The sequence below is a fragment of the Cavia porcellus genome, unplaced genomic scaffold, assembly GCF_034190915.1.
Source record: "Cavia porcellus strain 051 isolate PalLab524CR breed Dunkin Hartley unplaced genomic scaffold, mCavPor4.1 scaffold_11, whole genome shotgun sequence".
NCBI lineage: Eukaryota > Metazoa > Chordata > Mammalia > Rodentia > Caviidae > Cavia > Cavia porcellus.
In genome coordinates this window covers 29,711,854-29,735,161 of record NW_026947494.1, presented here as the reverse complement: position 1 = coordinate 29,735,161, position 23,308 = coordinate 29,711,854, and the positions used below count along the sequence as shown (strand labels likewise).

Below are 23,308 nucleotides of genomic sequence, written 5' to 3'. Positions count from 1 at the left end.
GCACATATTGTGGTTGAGACCTAAAATGTTCCCCCCAAAGTCTGATGTACTCCAAAGTGGGGCTTTTGGATGGTCATTGGGTCATCAGGGCACACTACACATACAAGTGAATTAGCCCACTGGTGAGTTCATGTGCTGCTGGGAGGTGTGTCCCTGGGCAGATCTAGAGTGTGTAATTATTCTTTACCCAGACTTTTGACTTCCCTCTACTTTCTGGCTGCCATGGGTGACCACTTTCCCTCTACTGTGCCCTTCCACCATGGAGCCAGCCAGCCATGGATGGAATCCTATAAAAACTGTGAACCAAAATAAATCTCTCATCTTTCTAGTTGTGGGTGTTAGGTATTTTGTCCTGGCAGTGGAAATATTGTCTAATGAAACACATGCTATAACTTTATCTGGTTTTCAGGAGTAAGCAGCAATGCCTTACTGTTCCTGAGACAGCTAAAGAAAAGTCATCTGTTGTATTTCTGGCTCTCCAAATGTCCCTTTCTCACAACTCCATGACTCTAAACATGCTGCTTCCTCTTCCTGCTGTCCGGGGTCACCTGGCACATCCCGACCTAACCCTCACCACAAGCAACTGTAGCTCTCTGCACTACTACGTCAAGCATGATCCCCTTCATTTTGCTTCTTCTTCATTCTTTTTCCTTAATGTGTCCTTCATTTGTTTTTGTCCATTATTTTCTCTCCCAGCAGTGGAGCCTCCATTCCATATTTGCAAAGTGCCCCACCCTAAAGCAGTGCAGGACACATAAATGCCGTTTGCTCTTCTCCCTGCTGCTCATTGCGGGGACCCAGGCACACAGGCAAAACTTTGCTGCCATCAGTCACAGTAGTCAGCTCTGCTTTTACCTGGGCAGCTAGTAATATGAAGCTGGCTGGATGCTGCTGCTGAGACTACTCAGGGCCTGGGTTAGCATAGAAGTGGCTATTTTTAGTTCTGGAGATGCCAGTGGCAGAAATATAGAGTACTCTGTTACCTGTAAACTGACTCTTTTATCCTCCCAGTTATCCTATAAACCTCCTAATAGCTTTTAATAAATTATTTTTCTGCTCAACCTGGATTCCATTGCTTAAAGCTCAGCATCTTGACTGGTAGTTTGCCCTAAGGCAATGGTATGGCATTGTAACTTTCCCATGTATATTTTGCCCCATGTAATTGACAGCTTGGAAGATCTCATTTCATGTCTGCAGCTCTAGTGTCTAGCACCATATAAAAGAGTGCAGAGATTCTTAACAAATTGCTATTACATATTAACTACTTAACTGATGATAAAAAATTTCTCTGCAAACCCAAACCCACAAAATGACAGCAAATGACCTCAGAATATTTCCCATGAGTGAGAGCTGTGGTCTACTCTGGGTATTTTCTCGATCTGTAGTTTTTATAGATGACAGCATAGCCATAGTATCTAGTTAAATAGCATTTATTTAAATACAAGATGGCAGCATACATCATCTACTTATAAACTTAGCAGCTCTGCTAAATATCAGTAATGCATATAAAAAGTACACAAGTAAATCAAACACCTTCATTGTAGTGAATGATGAGCATTTTTAAGGGTAATAGACCAAACCAATGAACTGACAAAGTACCATTTCCAGATGTCTTACCACATATTCTCACTATCTTCTGGGTCAGTTCTAAGGTCAGTATCACCCCCACAAGAGCTAAAAAAAATAAGTATGCATATCTGAAGTAAACCACACTTGGATTTTCTGAAGCAAATTCCTCTGGAAGCCACACTAAAGAGAGGCAAAATTGATAGAAAATCAACTGAATAATCCAAAGTCCATTTGAGCCAATTGTGTTTTTTGGCCCAAATTAGTTGGCTGTCTCTCAGTTAACTCTTTATTTCATGCTACATGGAGCTGGTAGTTGACATGTCTGACTTATACATTGTCTTTGGTGAGGAATTTTTGTTTCTTGAAGAAATTCAAAAGAGGATCGGGCAGAATGAATTAGCAAACTTACATCGTTATTGTTTCTGAGTCTATAATCAAGCATTAGCAGCCATTATAAGTGTAATAGATGAATTTAAAATGCTTCCAATAACAGACACACACACCCCAAATTAAAATTATAGCAAGTACCAAACAACATTGAAATAGAACATTTTAGAGCTGAATAAGGCCCTTTAAAATCTCTGGATTACTTTTCCTTTCTTTAAGAGATTGTTTGTTTACAACAGGGATACAAATGAATATGAGTAACTAATTTGTGACCTCTGTGTCACCATGTTCTCATAAACTAAATATAGTATTATAAATCCTTCAAAGAATCCCTATGATTACAGTGTCAAAGGCTTAGGTTAGGCATGAAATTTTGTGTGACTTTCTCTTTCAGACTTGGCTCCCATGAAGTCAAAAGATTGAAAAGAAGTCTGTCTACCTGATGGAAAACATTTTTGCTACTTACGTACCAGGCAGATTACATCTTTCCTCCATGCAACTTAAGAAGTTTTTGTGGCATTTTTTTCTGCCCTCAACAGGGTACTTTCAACATACCCTGTTATAGAATTTCACATGATAATAATTTGTTTACAAGTTGTCATTTTTGTTATATTTTGCATTTTATCAAGTGGAATTCTATGGTTACATGGCTTCCAATCTCCTGTGTCTAACACTATGGTTGACATATAGCAGATTTTCTGTGTTTGAGAAGAAGGTAAGAGTACAACAAAGAAACCTAAGCAATTACAGAATTGTATTCATTACAATTATTTCAGAGGAAAGCAATTTGGACAGTAAAACATTCATCTGAAGAACAAAATGTTCTGATTATGGTTAGGCCTTATACCAATAGATAGGATCCATTAGTCCACAATGTAAACCTTGGTCACAGATCACACAGGACAAACACAAAAATATTTTGAAAAATAAAATCACTTAATCTCCCTAAATCAAATAAAGTGACAAAGAAGAAAATTTAATACATAAGCAACAACAGATGCTAAATGAATCCCTGAACCCTTCTGTTTTTACTTCCCTGAGCTATCTCTCCGACCTGTGTGATTCTGTGTACCACCAGGGTAGGCAGCCCGTGGGTGAGGGGCTAGCTGATGTTGCTGAGTGCCTTACTTGTCTTAAGAGTGCCTTATTTGTCAAAGGCCCCACTGTTCAGGGTCCATGATACGTTCTGCAATCCTGGACAAATGTATTTGGGGTAGCAGCAAGAAAATCCTGGTCTTGATAATTAGAAACAGAAATTCTGGACTTCTAATGTATTCTCTCCTGATAACATTTTCATAAAAACAAAATCAAATTGGCTTGATAGTCCTTTCTTACCTTTTCTTCCTTCTTGATATGACTGATCATTGTACTTTATACTCAGAAGTCCATTTATCCCTCACCCCACTTTCTTTCCCACAACAATTTTAATTGACATAACTATGTATCTTCATTTATGTGGCTCAATCCCAGATTATGCTTGATGTGCTGGAGTGATAATTTATAACTTTCCCTTTCACTTTCAAAAGTGATCCTTTGGATAATAAGTTGTATAACCATCCAATTATCTGTGGCACTAAAAGTTGGAACAGACTGTATATAAGAACAAAGGTTCACCGACAGGGAGACTGTAGTCAGACTCTGGGCATCTGATCTTGGGCTCGTCCTCATTTATGGACAACTTGAACAAGTTTCATAAGCCCTGAACCACAATTTCATCATCTATTATAGAGGGATTAATAATGATGATTATTATAAGAATGAAATGAGGCAAATGAAATGCACTTTGCACAGTCGTGGATATAAACTAAGTCTTATTGGCAATAATTGTCATTCTTATTTCTTTCCCTTCTTTCTTCCCTTACTCTCCCTGTTTTTTCTCATCCCTCTATTCTTTTCTTTGGCTTTTCTTTGAGTCATTCCTGCTCTTTAAGTCTTAAGGTCATCAAACACTACATGACTTAACCAACATGGTACATCAGAATGTTCCTCCCTCGTATGGAAGGAAACTGAAGCAGGAGGTCAAAGTGATGTTTCAGAATCCTGAAGACTAGGTGATTGAATAGCATTAATCTTGCCTTCTATGTGTTTAGAAGCAGAATAAGAACTCTAGACGTTGTTTCCTGACGTTATCTTCAGTTATAGTAGGGATGGTCTTGAGTTTCCTACAATTCACTGGTTTTTGTAAAAGCTAGACATGGTGACATAAGCTTCTTCCTGATTTTGCCTCAAAGAACTGAGGATGGGCTGTCCCTGAACACCTGGGTTCGCCGTCAGGATTCCTGATTGGTGAGGAAATGGTCGGAGCATGGTGTTGTCTGTAGTTCCAGAACTAAGCAGCAGGTCTTGGTACACATGAGAGCCACTTCTAATGCCCTCTCTGCAGTCTGGGGCCCAGAAAGAGGGGAGCATAGAGGGATTACATGCACTGGCATTTCCACCAGGACTTCTAATTGGTAATTCTCCTTTGAAAATTTCTGAGGTGATAATTGGAATCTGGGATGGCCAGTTGGGTTCATGCTCACTCCCTGCAAGTCCCTGTTTCTCAGACTCTTCTAGTTGTGGAGAAAGAGTATCTTGCAGAAAGTTTTCCACTTCATCTCTAGATTGAATATCATCAACCTTATGAATCTGGCAGTCCAAAAAACTTTCAGGATTGAAACTCACATTAAAATTCTGCACAGAAAAAGAGAGAGAGGGAGAGAGAGAGACATTAAGATGACACCAGAGGGATGGGCCAGCAAACACTCAGTTCAGGCACAGATCTAAAGAAACTTCTGACCGGGATTTATCAGGGAATGTCTGAGAATTGTCCACTTGTTCTTGCACTTATGGAGGTGCTGTGACCCCTCAGGGTTTGAAATGACCACTTGCTATGCCTTCCAACCTTGACAAGCCCAGAAGTTCTGAGACTGGCATCTTATTTCAGTTTCTTACCTACGGGAACTGTAGCTAGCATCTTATGTAGAATCCTAGCTAAGGGATGCATACAAGACCGGAAGTTGAGATACAGCTATTCCTCATCCTGGTATACTGTTTTTAGTTACTAGGATGGCACCACCATGGTGCTTCTTTAAATACCAGACACACTTACTTTTTCAGGTTTCTTACACAGCTGTTCCAGAGCCTTCTTATGATCAGGAAGACTTGGCCATATAATAGGCTTAATCCTGAAATCACAGGACATTGATAGATAAAGCACATGGCAGAAAGAACAGGCCCCAAAAATCTTTCTACTTATTCTGAGTTGGGAACCACAGCTAATGGGTGACTGTGGACAATTGACATGCTTCCTCTGAGCCTCAGTGCACTATCAATAGAAGGGACGCTGGACCAGAGATCATTGTTATTCATGTACTCTTTGAACAAGCTATTAGGATGGTGCATGCAGGAAGAAGAGGCTTCTAGTGGGAAAGAATCATGATGTTGGAACAAGATAATTTTGGTGTCACTTTGAAACTAAAATTTGACCTGGTCATTTGCTTCCAGTGTGGATGTTGTCACCATGCCCCTTGCCTTTACTGATCATAATTCCTTTGCTCTACTTTTCATGGAAGTGAGGAATATGTTCTAAGTTACTCAGGGAAATTGCTTAAAGGCAGTGTTTTTTAAATTGGTGGGTTTGTGATCCTGGATCCATGGCTAAATGCTGAACACATCTTATTATATTAAGTAATTTTATTGGCATGATTTTTATATTAGGAATAGGGTTTGCCTTGTGTTCAGTTTGTACATTTTGGCTTCTTATGAAATCAGTTGTGAAATTTCACTGGCACCTGAGAATTGGGAGGGGCAAACACTATAATTCCTTCTATAACTAACTGCATTTTGCTAAGTTCTCATCAGTAATTGGGGCTCAAGCTTTCACTAAGTGATTTTCCACACAAATATGTTCCAGATTATTTTTAAAAAGTCACCTTTTTTTCCATAATGCACAGGCTAAGATGACCAACAGAACCACAGAGAAAAAGCTGGTAACACTGATAGTTAGTAAAACAGGATTCATCTCTTCTGAAATACAGGCATAGATTGTGATTAGCATTCAATAAATACAGAGTTAGGTAAACTTTCAGAAACACTGAGTTTGTTTACTATGGGATCTTTTGTTATTTCTTTTTTTGGGTCTTGCTGTTAGGGTCTTGCTGTGTAACCCTTGGCTGTGAACTCATGGTGATCCTCCTGCCTCAGCTTCCTGAGTGCTGAAATTACAGGTGTGTGCCACTATACCCAGCATCTTTTTGTTATTTCTTGAAAGTTGTCCTTTGGTAAACAGGAAGATGTGTCTGGTTTAAGTGACACTGACTTGAGTGACTAGAGCTAGAACATCAGCCACTTGAAACGTGGAAGTGATCTAGTATCAAAGGTACCACCAGTCTCCTCCCAACTCCTTCCATCCATAGAAAGCAGTCACAGTACGGCTGAAAAGATAAATGTTCACCCTCAGGTCATAACAAGTACCAGGATGAGAATGGGAATTTGGCAGCACACTGTTACAGCTTTCCTAACCCACCTGAGGGAGGGTCTACATTGATTTTTGGGGAGTTATTTTCCTATTCTTTGATTTTTCTGGCTAATATTACTTTGTAAACTCCAAATACATCTTCATAATTTTGGAAAAGGAGATATAGGACAGCCATGCTGACCTTTCTACATCCCATCAAAAAAAGCATTCACTAGGGAATTTTAAAGAACCCAACTGTTGAGATCCCTAAATTGGTAAATAGAAGGTAGCCATGGGGATTTGGATAATTAACAGCTCCCAGGAATACCCGAGGCAGTGGCATGAAGAAAACTAGATCAGTTATCAGCTATTAAGGACTGCTGCTCCCACTGTTTATAAAGAAAGACATACAGAGCAGAGATGGGAGTCTGATCATTCTCCAAAGGGAATGGAAGAGCGCCCTCCCGGGTGTCCTAACCACAGGTTCATTGCATCACTCTCTGTCTCCCTTTCTACTCCACACATTGACTTATAAAGTGTGAGAGGCACGAGGGCTTTCTATAGCGATTGCTCACCTGCACTGTTGGCCTCTGGAGTTTTGAAGTGGGAACTTGGACTCCATTCGCTCCAGAAGCCTTTGTAATAGTCACTATGAGGGATGGATCGGACTTTAATCTCATACATTGCGTCAGGTTGTAGCTTTCTCTGTGGGATTGTCAGCCTTGTGTTGGATATATTGACATGCTGAAGAGTAAAATATGCCATTAGATATTTTTAGGATATAAAAAGAAGTGTCATTCAAATTTCCCAAATCACTATGAGATGAACTTCTTTAGAATTTTGGGCATCCTTGTAGGGTTCTCCCATATTTGTTAAATGAAGGAAATCAAGTATGTGGAGGGTTTAGTAACTGAATCAGGAGCAGATTCTCTGAGCTCATAAATGATGCCGTGAGTGATCAAAGAGAATTGTCACGATATAAATTGTATTCAGTTGAGTTAGGCTTCAGAAAGACACACATAACTCCCAGGATTTCATCTTCATTTCTGTGACCAAATAAATTCTTTAGTTTCTCTTTCCTTTCACATGTCAAAGGGAAATGAAAGAACAGGTTAAGATTAAGGAGCAAGAATAATTTAACCCCAGAAACATGTCATTTTGTGCTGTGAGCAGCAATGTACAGACAGCAGTTCCCCCAAAACTATGTATTATCCTTAAGGAAAAATTAAGAATGGAAACTTTGCATCAATTTGGAGGGTAAAAAGTAATATTCCATTGTAACTTACATTTATTTATTTATTTCTGTATATATTTATTGAATTTATATGTCTTACTCATAAAATGTTTCCAGGTGTTTGCTTTTATATGGGAATCTTTTATCTTTTTCTTAATAATTCATGGAAGCTTTTTATATAGATATTGATCATCTGTCAGCTGTATATGCAGCAATTTAATCTTAATCTTAACTTTTAATCTGCCTCATAATCTTGGCTGTATGTTGGCACAGATAAGCATATGGTGGGGGTCAGACACTTAATCAGACAATATATTGCCCTAGAAGTATTTATTCAAAATCTTTTCTTTCTTAACCGTATTTGATTTTCCATTAGTATAGTTTTCAGATGAATAATGAAGAGGGTAGGAAAATATGTAACATTAAGCAGTTTTTGATTAAGCACATGGTTGATCTACATACCATCCAGTTGTTTCCGTCCTTTTCCTGGCAGTAGGCTACATCGTGCATTAATTGTTTTACATATTTCTTTTGCAAGTGTGATGTATTAAATGTCACTTCAAAGTCATTTGCTCTTTGACGATAGTTAACTTTTAAGTCAAAGGGAGCCTCAGGTTTAACTGCATAGGAAAAAGAAATCATGTCTGTCTATAAAGCCATCAAGAAAATGATCGTTTATAAAGCCATCAAGAAAATGATCGTAATTTTTAAAGTCCATCTATTCTGCAAACCATTCCTACACTTTCTGTGTCAGTAGCTAACTTACTAATAAAAAATCCATTTCTTTCTTTTTCTTGGGTTCAAATGTAGATCATACTTCTGAACCTCTCTTGCAACTGCTACGTCCTCTCGAAGTGACTAACCCAGCTTCAGTTTGACCCCGAGAGCTCTCACAGGTAGATAATTCTCTTGCTCAGTCTCCTTCTATCACTCGGACTCATATGCTGGATAGTAGAGTCACAAAACAGAGGGAGCCCTAAGTTTTCTTACAGAAGCACCCTCTGCAAGGTAGGAATAATCATTTTTGCTCTTATGTGAATGGGTAAAGAATTAACTGAGGGTGTCAGATACCATACATTTGTGGGGCTATTTATTGTAGCAGCTGGTGTTAATTTTATATTAAAATGTATTCTCTGTGTCTGTAATACTAAAGAATTTGGTAGCAACTACCCCAAAGCAGTAAAATGTAAACTTTGAGTTTTCATTCTTCCAGCAAAACTAGGCTACAGCTGGAAAATTCTGCACTTCTCAGTTTATAGAAGGGGAAGATATGCATCCTACTGCCTACTTTTCTTCTATATTGCTCTGGAGATACTAAAAAGAACTGAATTTTTCTTTATCCTTGAGTTTCTTGTAAAGAGGTGGTTTATCCTTTTGCACCCTTAGAATTACTATAAAAAAGCAGGATGTCTTAGACTTGAAGGGAGCAGGATGCAAGGTGGCGGGTGTAGAGATAAGCCCAGTAGGCAATCCTGGTGGCCTTCTTACCTCTGTCCTTCATTTACATTCACAGCAAAAGCTTCTGAGACGGATCCCCTGCCTGTTCCATTTCCCAAGGACTCTCAATAATAATAGAGGAACTCAGGGAAGAGCAGAGCAGATCCTGATTACACACCTACCAGACAGAGTATTTTGCTTATGCTGACTTCAACTGATAGCCACTCATCTACCTATGATGATGAGGAAACTGAGTTTTAATTAATTGAGATTAATTAACTGCGTTCTGGCACCTGAAAATGGCTTTAACAGGATTTGAATTTCATTTGGCCTGCTTCTGATTCTCACCCTTTTTCATTTAGCTTTGAATTTTTCAGCCTGCTCTTCCATGTTGGCTTGTCCAGTTTTCCAGACAATTCTGCCTCCAGCTCAAATGCATCTGCACAAATTAGGAAAAATGTCTCTTTTCTGAATCAATATTTTAAAAAGTTAATATGTTCTTATACAGTCTGAACAATCACATCAATGTACATGTCTAATCCAAGTGGGAAGGCAGGAAGCTGCACTCTGTGGCCTTGTTAGGTGAGGGGTGGGAGCTCTGGACTTGGGGTTTAATCAGGAATATTCATTTTCAATTCATTTCTGTGGTAAATCCATGAATTAATTATCATAGTAGGAGCTGGGATGAGATGTTGCTGTGAAACTCCATCATATCTCATTCTGCTTGCCCAAAAGTGTTTTCCAAAGGCCCCAGAGGCTCAACCCATGCCTTCCATGGGACCTATGCAGTCTGCAGTGTGTCTGTTCTGCCTGTCTTCTGTCCCTCAGAGATGAGTGAGGTTTTCAGTCTACTTGTGCATGCAGAAAGTAGGTCTCTAAGAGCATTTGGAACATGAGATCTAAGGATTTAGATATAATAGCTGTCATCTGGAGCCTTTAGGTATGTATTTATATACATACAGGGGTTTGTGTGCTGGTAGAGTTTTATATAAGAATGAGCTTTTCCCTCATGCTTCAGCAAACTCTCAAAATACCATATATTTCTGCCTTCTATCAGAGAAAATAATGTACATTTCCAGTGTAATATTTAAGTAAGAGATACTTAAGTATGATGACTTCATGCAGTGCATAAGCTAACCAACCATTCATAGAAGGCTGGCTCCCATTGTCCCAAACCAAGCTCCTCATGCCTCAGACTCTGAGCTATCCTGTTCTTGGCATCCTCATTCTGGACAGTGCTAGCACTCTGTGGCAGTGCTGCTTAATGTTTCCTTTTGAAGTACATTTGCTTTTAATCCAAGATTTGTGTTCACTTATAGAATTTCTGTTTTATTTTTTTATTTTGCCATCTTTGGAGTGTGTGTGTGTGTGCACATTGTGTGGCTAGTGGGAATTAAACTCAGGGCCTTTTCCTAGACTAAGCTATGGTGTTCATCTAACTGGTTGAATTCAAATCTAAAGGTATTGTTTGAAAGATATGTTTGAAATTTAAATCAGTAGACTTTCAGTGGAACAGAGCACCTTCCAGATGTGGTAGGTACCACCATTCAGTCAATAGAGGCCTTAATATAAAGACTGTGGTTCCTTGAAGAAATTAGTTTCAAGAGAAGTGAAAAAAAAATCTGCTTGAGTTTCTTGGCCAGCAGAATTTAGATTCAAGGATACAACATTCACTCTTGTCTGAAATTTTGGCCTTTTGTTTTATCATGCAGTTTGAAATTGGCAACCTCCAAAAAATATCTATCTGTCTATCTCTCTCTCTCTCTCTCTCTCTCTATCATCTATCTGTCTATTATCTATGTATCTATGATTTCCTTCCCTTCATCCTATTGTTTTTTCCCCTCTAGAAAACTCTAATATAGAAAGCATATGTGCTTTCAAACATAGCTTGATAATTTAGCTAAGTACTCTCACTGTGTGAAGAGAGGACTACCAAAAATTCAGAAGACAAGGTAAAGAGGAAAGGACAAATGTCAGTGGATGACAGGAGGCTTGACTCCAGCTAAACTCTTCATATTGATTTGCTCTTTCCTTGATCTATAGGTGTAAAAACTCTCTTTCAAAGCTCAGTTTGAAGATCTTTATAATTCTTTCGCCTTAAGAATTGGTACTTCTAAGTGTTAGGTTTTTCACTTATTTAAAAATTGCATTGGATAACTTGCTGTTATCTATTGCAGATTGTTCTCACAATTTGCCTATTTTTAACACATAGTAAGTCCAGACAGGCTGCAAGTATTGAAAATGTGATCATCACATGAATGCACAGCTGCTTACCTATATGGACTATTTCCACACTTTTACAAGCTAGATTCTCTTCTCTTAGCTTCACACATATCTTGCTCTGACCAATCATTAAGAATTTCTTTGTCTTGATGAAATATTTCTCCTCTTGTAGTTTATTAAGATTCATGCAATCTATCCCCACAAGACTCTCACTGTAGAAACAAAAAGGGAATGTCTGATTCAGGAAACATTTCTATACACACTGGGATAGCATCGTAGCACATTTCAGGCATACAATTTTAACTTTGGTGTTTTTAGGTCAGGGGTGCTTGGATGCATGTTAATGGAGGGAGTGAATGAATTAAAACAATGTGGCTTCCTGCTGCCATTTTATTTAATGCTGATTGGCTCCCAATTTCAGTACAAGTATATCTGAAATAGGTAAAAGACACCCATGACAACTAGAGGAAATTTCTATATGTTTATAATTGATTATTAAAAAAAAGTTGTTTAGGTAACAAGATAATTGTGTTTTTTTGTTATTGGAATAAATGAAAGACTATAAAAGAAACATTGACAAAAAATTAAAGAAAGTCTTTTGAAAAAATACTATAATAATCTTACGATTATTATAGTATTTTAAGATTATAGACACACATATATTTAGTGGGTAACCTAAGAGACTTTTATAGATAATTTTGGGTGATGAGCTCTAATAAGATAGGTAAAGAAAAGACAGCTAAGATATAAGTTGTCAATATCTTAAAGAAGATATCATTGTAGATCATGGAAATATCAAAGTTAAAATAAGGAAATTTAAAATCTATGACAAAGCATGTAATAACTTTTATGTGGTAAAATGTATTCTTAAAATTACAAAAATAATCAAACTGATGCAAATTGAATACCTCAATAGTTCTTTTGTTTTAAATAAATTATATTTATTATCAAAAAACTTCTCACAAAGAAAATTGTATGCTTGTGAGTTAAGAGCTAGTGAATTCTACCAAATGTGTAAGAAATAAATAGTCTTATGAAAATTTCTTCTAGAAAATAGAGATGGAGTACATTCTTTCAAATTATTTTATGAAGGTATATTAACTCTGGTGGCAAACTTGGCAAAAATATTTTTAAATAAAAGGAATCTACAGAAGAAAATCCTCAAAAATATATGTAAAATTCCTCATAAAACTATTTACACATACATTATAACTAAGTAAAGTGATCCTCTGGGAACTAAAACAGGTCCAATATTCAGAGATCAATCAATTTAACTTACCACAAAAACGGAAAAAAGATGTAAATAATCAGTTCATCTTCACTTGATACAAGTATTTAGATGAAAGAAACAAAGCACCAGAAAGGAAAGTCCATCACAATCACAGCAAACTTCTCAACAGAAACCCTTAAATCAAGGACTTAGAGTGAAGTATTTCAAGTCCTAAAAGAAAACAGCTCCCAAACAAAATCTATGTACCTTGCAAGACTTTCTTTCAAAATTGATGGAAAAATAAGATACCTCCATGACAAAGAACACCTGAGTAAATTCATGACCACAAAATGAGCTCTTCAGAATGCTTTGGAAGATATATTAGAAAGAGGAAAAAAGATACCACAATTACAAGAACACCAATAGAAAGAAGCCACCATACAGGGCAAACAATTAAACAGAGGGGAAAGACAGGGACCCATTAGTAGGAGAATAATATAAGAAAGATAAACCACTAAATATTTGTTATAACCATCAATGTAAATGGTCTCAATTCACTAAACAAAAGAAACAGACTGGAAGACTGGATTAAAAAACAAGATCCAACAATATGCTATATTCAAGAAACACATTTAACTAAAAAAGAAATTAATATATTGAAAGTCAAAGGATGCAAAACAATATACCATGAGACAGGATCCCCAAAAAATGGTATTCCCAAAATTGATATACAGATTTAATGCAGTCCCAACCAAAGTACCATTAGCCTGCCTCACATAACTAGAGAAAATATTCCTAAAATTCTTTGGAGTCAGAAATGATATAGAACAGCAAAAACAATTCTTGGCAAGGAAGAGAGCATTAGACTTCCTGACTTGAAATCATATTACAAGGTTACTGTGATAAAAACAGCATGGTACTCGCATAAAGATATACCTGAGGACAGTGGTACAGATTAGAAGATGCATAAACAGCTCCAAACACACTCAACCACCTTGTCTTTCATGGAGGAGCCAAATGCATTTGCTGGAAGAAAAATAGCCTTTTTAATAAATGGTACTGTAAAAACGGGCTTTCCACAATGCCAAAACTAGATCCATGTCTATCACTATGCACTAAACTAAAATAAAAATGGATTCAAGACCTAAATATTAAAACAGAAATGCTAAATCTTCTGAGAGACTAAGCAGAACTCTCAGAGACATAAGTGTAGGTGAAGATTTCATGAAGAAAACCCCAATTGCACAGGAAATAACACAAAGAATCCATAACTGAATCTGATTCTATTAAAAAGCTTTTGCACATCAAAAGACATCACCACCAGAGTGAAATGACAATTTACAGAGTGGGAAAAATTTTAGCCAATTGTTCTTGGGACAAAGGACTTATAGTTAGCACATATAAAGAATTTAAAAAAAATCAGTACCCACAAATTTAAGGGTTCAGTCTGAGATGAATACATAATTCTCAGATGAAGAACTACAAATGGCAAATAAATATATGAGAAAATGTTCAACATCACTGGTTATTAGAGAGATGAAAATTAAAACAATCCTGAGACTCCACCTCACTCCCAAAAGAATGGCTACCATCAAGAAATCAACCAACAATAACAAATGCTGGAGGGCCTGGGGAGAAATAGGAGCACTCTTCCATTGTTGGTAAGATTATAGATTGGTGCAAGTACTGTGGAAATCAGCATGGAGATTCTTCAGAATCTTCTCTTTGTCCCAGCTTTTCCCCTTCTAGGTGTCTTCCTGGAAGAATTAAAAGCATCATACTACAGCAATATATGTGTTCCTATGTCAACAGCAGCACAATTTGCAATAGCTAAATCTTGGAAATGATCCAAATGCCCATCACCTGAAGGATGAATAATGAAGATGGTTTTTTAAAAATATATAATAGAGTACTACTCTGTCATAAAGAAGGATAAATTTGAGACATTTTTAGGTAAATGGATGTAACTTGAGACCATGCTCTTAGATGAAATAAGTTTGACTCATGTGTAAACATTGCATTGTCTCTCTGGTGTGAGAAACTGAATAAGGACCAAAATGTGCAATAGATACTGTGAAATGGGAAGAAATTGTTCATAAGCAAAGAAAAACTAGGTTGGGAGAAAGGGGAAAGGAAGGAAGGGAAAAGGAAAAAAGATTTAAAAAAAGGATAAATGGAAATAAAGCTTTGTAAATAGGAAGACGAATAGAGGTTGAAGGAAGGAGAGAAGATTGGGGGAAGAGAGGAATCAAATTATGTCACGTATGGGTACAAATTCCCTATGATGAATATGATCATTATGTATTTCTAAAATGTACCAATAAACTTAATTAAAAATGGTTAATTTATCTATTTAGTTTTTCTTTGAAAAAATTTAGCTACTAGAGAATTTAGAATTATCTATGTGGCTCACAGATTTATCAGTTCCATTCTATATCTGGCAGACAGAGCTCCTCTAGGGTGTGTGGTGTGGGTGTCGAGGGGTAGTGGGAGCTCAGCAAGTATCCAAGTAGTATTATAAACTGGTGAATTTCATCCTGTACCACCTTCTTGGGGGCATCAAAGCTAAACCACTTACACAAATATCCTGGTTCTGAAAACAGGAAGAGACTACTGGGGACAATGCAACCTGACTCAGCCTCATACCTACCCTCCAGGTCCTCCAGTGTTATGGAGATCAGTAAGAGATATGCATTTCTCTTGTTGGTGCAAACAGGTTATTTAATTGGAAGTATTAAAACAAACAAACAAACCTCTGTTGGTTTCATTTTTACTTGACCCTGAAAGACAGAATCTAGCTCAAAAATAATGGGTATAATGATTATTTCAAAAAGAACTAAAATAATAATACTCAACAGTTATCTCTAGTTAAACCTAGAATATCAGGGTGTAGCCTGTGACAGTAGTGGTAATCGATGAAAACAAAAACTGACGTATTTGAAGTGGTATCTGTAGGCGGTAGATGGGAGTGATTGTGGTGCCCCCAGAAGTGTGGAAAGAAAGGTAATACAATTACTCTGTAAGGGCTGACTGTGAAAATCATGCAAAATACCTAAAAAGCAGTGTCTCAAATTGAAATGCCATGGGGTCTAGACATTAAATTTCTCATCTGTAAGAAGCATCTAGAATTTTATTTCAGTTTCTTTTTGCTATGCATAGACCCAGACATATCAGATCTGACTTTTGTAAATACCTAGATTTTTCCCCCCAGTACTGAGGATTGAATTTAGGACCTTGCACAAGCTAGGGGTGCCTAGATTTTTAAACACTGATGACTAATATTTTTTAAATGAATCACATCAAGATCTGCATCAAATGCCTCTACTCTTAAATTCAACAATTCTTTTTGTTTTGGTTCTCTATTAACTTTTATGTGAACAATGCTTTGACCATATTTTTAATGAAAAATCCAACCACACTGAGAAAATTAGGTACCATTTTGAGACATTATCACAAGCCAGGTACTCATCTCTTATTCCTTGTTACAAAGAGAACCTAAGTAACATGCCACCTCCAGAGCAAGTTCAGCATTGTCATAGGGGTTCCATCCCTAGCTGCTTTTTTCCAGAGACTCTGCTTTGTAACTGAAAGCACCTGAGGTCTGGCTGCCATATTGCTGAATGAAAAGATCAGGATTCTCCAGTAAAGGTGGATTTGTATTGATATGCTACCAACTGGCATATGGTCTTTTCATCCTCTGCCAACTCCTGTAAGTCCTGTGTCCAGTATGAATATTTGGTCACTGTGATTGTTGGGTCAGTGTGAAGTAGGCAATTGACATGTTGATAACCTAACTGTGAATTTGGTCAATCCAAGTCCATCCTTGAGACCAACACAATAAACACTAACTAAATCAGTTTCACAGCCTGCAAGGCTGGTGTCCAGATCTAGGGTTGGTGTTACATTCACCACTTTCTGAGAAAGAGGACCTGGTATCTACCAAAAAGTCTGCCTATGTAACAACTACACCATAAGGTCCAGTAAATTGCAAATTTTATTCTTCATAAATATATTAGCAGGAAACAAACACTCCACCAAAGCTAGTTTCACTGTGGAAAAGAAACCTAACCTAGTTGGCAAATAGAGCCTTCTGTGCAACTGAATTTAGTTATTTATTCTGATGAGACCAATGTGAATCTCCTGCTTAAAGTAAAGATCCTCTTAAGGAACTGGCTACTCTCTCTAAGTATTTTGTTCTATTAAGAAGTTCTTATTTACTATTTCACAATGAAAGCATGTCTTAAAAATCTTTTTTCAGTGGAAATAACTAAACTCAACTAGAAATCCAAAATGGGGGTGTTGGACAGACTACATTATGTCAGGCAAAATCAATAGACTTATCAAAGGAAGTGAGCATGTTCAAGCAGACATGGAAGTGGTCAGTGCTATGCATGAAAGTGGGCAGAAAGGTCAGCCTCATGCTGGCCAAGGAAATCTACAGTATTCATAGCAGTCAATCAACCAGTTATAGAAAACCCAAAATCAAACCTCTAGATGGGAGGGCGTTTTGCCCAAAATAATGAGTGTGTCATTAGAATGAGTTGTTTGGCTCTTTAACTGTAGTTTATCTGCAGCCATTCTGGACAGTGTAGGTTCCTATACTCTCTAGAAGGAATTATAGAAGTGAATAAACAGAGGTAGATTGAATATATAGTATGGAATACAAGTGCAAGAATATATTCTCCCAGTAATTGCAGCATAAAGTGCTGCCTGAGTAGATGCAGGAAATTTCAGCAAAACTGCTTATTTCATAGGAAGCAGACCAGGGAAACAGTGCCAAAAATGAAGGGGCCAGTGACCACACATGGGTCCCAGGTCACACCTCCATGACCAGCAAGAGACACACAAATGTATGATTTATTAATCCCCTGAATGGCTTCAAAGTCAATTAAGTTGACAGTCCTGTCAGAAAATTAAGATGGAATTCAAAGCTTGTCTGTACAATGCATGGTATTGTCTTGGTGTCTATGGAATTTAAAAAGTTTTCTTTTTACAACTGGTGGATCTTAACTTACTCTCCCAAGTAGGAAACTAAAAATGAGGCTCTCTGGTATTAATTTGGAGACAGCTACTTTCAGGATTTCACATTAGAGCAATGTTAAAAAGAATCATCAGACATAGTAATTCTTGGAAACAAGAGATGATTTGTTGAGGGAGAAAGAAACAAGTTCCCTAGGCTCTATTAATTTTCAAGTCAAAGATTTGTCTTTTTCTCTGGCTTTTATCTGAGGCCTCATGAAACTGAGAACTAACATATTTCTGTAGATTTTGGAAAATTTATATTAAATGGATCATCTGGAATCAAACTGTATCAAGGAGGTGAAAGTTTTAGGTATATATTCATAGTAAAGATTGAACATTTTTTTCATTACATTCTTTATATACTGGACGATTATTCTGAGGGTTTCGCATGTACTGAACTATTTAATCACCATAACCTTCCTGTAAGTTTGATTATTTCATGGTATAGGTGAGGAAATTGAGGACAAATAGGTTATGTAGCTTGATCTAGATACAGACATCAGTATGTTTTATATTGGCATTAGAAACAAGCAACTTCACTACAAAATGCATCTTGAAAACAATAGATATCCTGTTAGACAAAAAAAAAAAGATTTTTTTGAGAGGAATAGTCTAAGAGAAGTACAGTTTAAATTCTTTAATTTTTTTTTTTTTTTTGGTACCAGGGCTTCAACTCATGATTTTGTACTTGCCAGGCAGGTACTATGCTGCTGAACTATATCCCCAGCTAGAGTTTAAATTCTGTTGCGAACTCCACAGGGATGTGAAATCTTCAGGATTTATAGTGTTGTAGCCTTGGGACCTGACAGAGGAACAGTGAGAATTGCTTTGCTTTGGTCTTTTAGCAAAGGATTAGGTGTTCAGGAGGTTTTGGGCAATTATTAGAGTTCCATATACCATTAGGCAAGGCATTCCTTTTGCTGCTACTGTAAATAGAGATGGAAATAGAGACAGAAATTATTTTTAAACATTGTAGAAACCACCTTCCTCACCATATTTCAAATTCCAGATTGGTGCTGTTGATGTCTGGGTCATCAAAAGCACAGGTCAGTGAGTGCTGGGCTCCATCCACTTCCAACTGAGCATAGCAGGAGAATGCGTAATCTGTATCTGACTCCGCATCTTCCAAATCTCCTGGTGGAACACACACAGTGTTACTGAGGCAAAAAAAATGCATTTTGAAAAACTCAAGTATGACCTTAATAAAATGGCAGACTTGTGGCAGACATGAAGTGATAATATTTTATCTAAAGAGGGAAATACCAGGACAAAGGCAAGAAAAAAAGATTTTAAAACAAAAGCTCAATGTGCAGTTTTCTAACAGAAAAGAAAGATCACCCTCCTTAACAAGTAACTTCCAAATATTTTAGCCTTAGTGAAAGTACTAGAAGCAGGCACTGAAATGAATATTTTATTAAAACCCAAATGTCTTCTGATGTGTTTGTCGCAATGAAATGCACATTTCAATTAGAAAACCTGTATATTCATCATGTATATGCTACCTAATTTAACCTTTGACTTCATTACTAGTCTTTTATTTCCTTCCATTGTTTTCAAATGATAGGAAATGATAACTATCATACAGTTAGAAGTTCATTTCTTAAAAGATTTCTTTCCCTTGTAGAAAAAGGGTATCCAACGTAAAAGCAACATTAATATCTCCATTTTGTCATAGTTTAAGAAAATGTATCTGAAGTCACAGACTTAGACAAACATGATAAGAAAAATTCAGTCCTGTGAATGTTATGCATACTGTCTCTGGTTTTATTGATTCTTAATTTATAAGTACTATTTTTTATAGATAACAGTGCTATTCTGGAATAAAGTGAAGTAGATATTTTTCAAAGTCACTTTTGTAAAGTACAATTGATCAGATAGTATTTGATTTTTTAACATGGATTGCAGACTTTATGGTTAAGTAGGTATTTTGTATGCGTATTTCACAATATTCAATAGAAGTGTGGGGCTGAAACAAATCTACCAGCAAACGCAATCCAAGTGGCCCATGAGGAAATCCATAGTAATAGACCCCTTCCTAGATGGCTGAGAGTGAGTCTCTTACTATTTCCATTAATACCTGACATTTGATACTTCTAAGACATTAAAATAAATATGGAACAGCTTATAATTGAACCCCCACAGAACGCTGCAGAGGCCATGGGTAGTCCAAGCTGCACTCTCTATTTAAGTAACCTGGTAGGTGTGGGGAAAGTTAACGACCTGGTTGCAAATGGATCAACCACTTGAGTGACAAGTGGGCTCACTGAAAGCAACACGTCTCTTAGCAATTCAGTTAGGTCAGAGCTGTGGGTACTGCTCACAACACAGACATGTGTCTTTCCTACCACACCCAGACTCATCTAGCTCCTGATTCTAATCCAGCAAGATTCCCTGTGTCATTGTAGAAGAGTTCATCCAATGACAATGTTAAATAACACAAGGCAGCCACCATTTAGTACTCATCCTTAAACTATGTTTCTTTGTAATTTTGAGGCTGCAGGTCTGTTTTCTAAGAGCATCCTCATAAACATAACAGTTTTAAGTAGGATGGGGCTCCTTTTCATGCTAATTTTCACATTGCCTCGAAATTTTCTTTTCTTTGGACCTTTCATTAACCCAAATAACAGAAAATAGATTACCTTGTAGATTCAAGCGTCTTATGGGTCAGCTTTTTCTATGTAACTTTGCAACACACAATGTAAGCTAGACAGAAGATACTTTTGTAGATGCCAGGCACCAGGAAAAGAAAGAACATCTGTTGACAGCCATCCAATGTGGCAAGATATGTTTGTTGCATAATCTTATACAATATATAAATCACGGTTCATTCAATTTCTTCCGCACTTAGGAAAGCAGCTGCATTAAACAAAAAACAGCTTATTGGCTCTTTAACAGGTCTAGACAGAGCTGTTCAGTAACTAAGAAAAATTCTCCCATAATATTGCATTACATTCAACAAAGAGAGTATTCTTGATTGGCTAGAAAAATTTTAGGTAAAGTGAGGTACATAGTACTGAAGACTTTTGTTTTTGTTAGTGAAGAGGTGTGGGTTTAAATTCAGCCTGTTCTCCTGCAGTTATGACCCTCTATGAAGTTGCTCTGAGGGTCTTCATATATAAATTCATGCTACTGGAATTGTTGAACAGATCCATAGAAAGTTAGCTTGAAGACAATAAACACAGTTTAGAAGACAATAAATATTCTGTAAGGGTGTGATTATCATAGTTTCTAAGAAATAAATCATAAAAAAATAGGAATTCTAATTTGAAATTAGAATGGATAATTAGAGTTCTTTTGAAAAAGGGTTCCATATCAAGTGAATGTATCATCATATGGTTTTGAAATTACATCGCACTTTTCCTTTTTTGGTTTTTTGCAAGCAGCATCTTGCTATGTAATTCAAACTAGCCCTGAATCCCTATGTAGTCCACAGTGGCCTCAAACTCACAGTGATCCTCCTGTTTAGCCTTCCAAATCCTAGTACTACAGGCATTTACCACCATGCGTGTCATCATTTGTCAACAGTGAATTAATCTAGTATTTTTAAATGCTCAAGTATTAACACTATTAATATTTTAATATCTAATGATTTTAAATTAAAGTTTTTTTTAAAAAATTTAACTTTTTTGGCACATGTTTTATAGGCAAGGCATTATATAGTTCAAAAGACTTCTTATTCAATGGAATTAGTTGATTAAATGGAACAATTTAAATGGTTTTTAAAAAGTATTCTTTCCTATCTTTATCAACCTGTGGTTACGAGTGAATGAACTTACCTTTCAACAAATAGCAACTGATTATTCTGTAAATTCCTTGTCTCCAAACTGGCAAGTATTTTGATAGGCTTATGTGAATGGGTAGTTATAGACCTAAAAATATCTGGTATTTTAAAAGTTGAAGTGAAAACCGTTTTCAGTTGAAATTCTTATTTCTTTAAAAACTTTCATAACCACGAGGAAGAAAAAGGGTAATACCTCAAAAACAATAAAGCTGTCATGTTTCTTATCATGCCCGTAAAGAAACAGGAATGGATATGATCATCCTTCGAAAAGTGATTCATACATGGTCATGATATGAAAAATGTCACTTCTCTGACAATTCCCTTAATGAGAAAATGCAAGGGTTTTCCATCATTGGTAAGTACTAAGTAAATTGGCTCAAAATATCTGAGCTAATGAAATACGACTCAGGAAACATGACTCAAAATGTCTAAGATGAATCATTAGGCTGATGAGTTGATACTGTCTTTTAGGAAAATACTTTTTAACTCTTAAAGTGAAGAGGCTAAATTTGTAAGAACAATTGTTGGTCTCAGGGGCTCCTGCAGCTACCAAGATACTTTTGTCTATAATTTTGTTGGAATTGTAATGTACTTTTTAAGTATCCAGGTTCTGCTTCTAGGTACTAATCATTTCAAGCATTCCAAACAGAAGTTTTGCATATTGTACACTTGTTGACTATAAAGTAATTGTATGTATTTCAATGACATAACTCACTTAACTCTGTTTCTGTTATTCACTAAGCATCTAACATGAACCTGTCAGAACTAAAGTATCTTGAAGAAATGCTCGCACACTTATTGAATGACTATTGTGTTCTGGATACTGGCTGAAGTGCTAGGGGATAAAACATAAATCAATGCAACTGGGACTATTATTTCTGGACTTAACAGATTATAGAAAGATATGTTTTTGGAATCCCTTAAAAAGCTAAACTATACAAATCTAGCTAAATTTCCTGACAAAGTGAAGTTATCTTAGCGATTTTCCAATGAGCATAATTGCAGCATCTATTCCCTGTTCTTTTGCAAGACAGAAGCATCAATCAACATTTAAGATCCAGATTTTAAGAGTCTAATGCACTTCTTTTTTTAACAATTCTGAAACATTAGAAACCATCACAGTATTGTCCCTATAACCCATGGCAGGCATTAGAACACACGAATGAGTAAAGGCCAGGTTCTCGGATTCCATAGCAACCAGGTGGCCTGCTCAGGTCTGTTAGGGAAATGAGTAACATGGAGCATATGCTGGAGATAATCCAATATTCCCCCCAAAAGTAAGAAATGACTCACCATTCTGCACATAGCCACTTTCTCCAGAAACAGCATGAATTAAATAGAAAACTACAGCAAAAGTTGTACTTAGAATAGTCATCCTGAGATAGAGAGAGAAAGAGAGAGAGAGAGAGACAGAGAGAGAGAGGAGAGAGGGAGGAACAGGAGAGAAGAGGAGAGAGCAGAAGTGTTAAGAAGTGTCAGCCTATATGTACAAATGAATGAGAGAGAGGGAGACTAGGTCTACAGCTCAATAGTTAACCACAAGGAGGGGAAGTATAAACAGGCTACAAGAAGGCAAACGCCAGAAACAGGAAGTTTGAGTAAAAGTATTACTGCTGTACGCAGAGGGAGAGGAAATGAAGAGACAGCAATTTAAATTACTCTCCTCTTACAGGCTCTCAAATCACTGTACTTTGGAGTAAGATTGCAGATTTTATATCATGTTCAAGTGATCTCACGGTACAGCCCTAGAAGGATCACAATGGTGAGAGATTTAGTTCAGCAGCTCAGATGCTTTCCAGATAAGCACAAAATAATGAGTTTGATCCCCTGAATACCACTCCCAAAAAGATCATGAGACAAAAATCTAAACTTATTAATCAATTGTTATTTGTGGTGAGTTTGGTTTAAAGAAAGATTGTATAATTTATAATAGATGTTTTTTTTTCTTTTTCAGCTTTTATTTATTTATTTTTTATTTTAAGGAAGATAAAACAAAATAAAACCAAT

General features: G+C 36.7%; 1 protein-coding gene across 5 annotated transcripts; it reads right to left on the bottom strand.

The window, feature by feature from the left end:
• Positions 1–1,414: 1,414 nt before the first annotated feature.
• Il7r (interleukin 7 receptor) lies at positions 1,415–22,843 on the bottom strand. Of its 5 annotated transcripts, XM_063258066.1 has the most exons (10): positions 22,595–22,744; positions 20,160–20,376; positions 18,513–18,654; positions 13,435–13,524; positions 11,340–11,500; positions 8,091–8,248; positions 6,970–7,138; positions 5,871–5,964; positions 5,048–5,123; positions 1,415–4,629 (listed from the first exon to the last, which is right to left on the bottom strand). In XM_063258066.1, the coding sequence occupies exons 4-10, from the start codon at positions 13,464–13,466 to the stop codon at positions 4,126–4,128; spliced, it is 1,194 nt and encodes a 397-aa protein (XP_063114136.1). In that variant the 5' UTR covers positions 13,467–13,524; positions 18,513–18,654; positions 20,160–20,376; positions 22,595–22,744; the 3' UTR covers positions 1,415–4,125. The 5 variants fall into 5 exon arrangements, with proteins under 5 accessions (XP_063114136.1, XP_013008364.1, XP_063114135.1 ...); XM_013152910.2 differs by lacking the exons at positions 13,435–13,524; positions 20,160–20,376 and having other exon boundaries at positions 5,871–5,961; positions 22,595–22,843; XM_063258065.1 differs by lacking the exons at positions 13,435–13,524; positions 20,160–20,376 and having other exon boundaries at positions 18,513–18,651; positions 22,595–22,843.
• Positions 22,844–23,308: the final 465 nt, after the last annotated feature.

Coding starts and splice junctions, on each gene's coding strand:
- Il7r (XM_003470220.3), bottom strand. CDS start 22,676: ATGACTATTCTAAGTACAACTTTTGCTGTAGTTTTCTATTTAATTCAT. Junction 7,139..8,090: donor AGGACGGAAACAACTGGATG/GTATGTAGATCA, acceptor TTTACTCTTCAG/CATGTCAATATATCCAACAC. Junction 4,630..5,047: donor TGTGTAAGAAACCTGAAAAA/GTAAGTGTGTCT, acceptor TTTTCTGTGCAG/AATTTTAATGTGAGTTTCAA.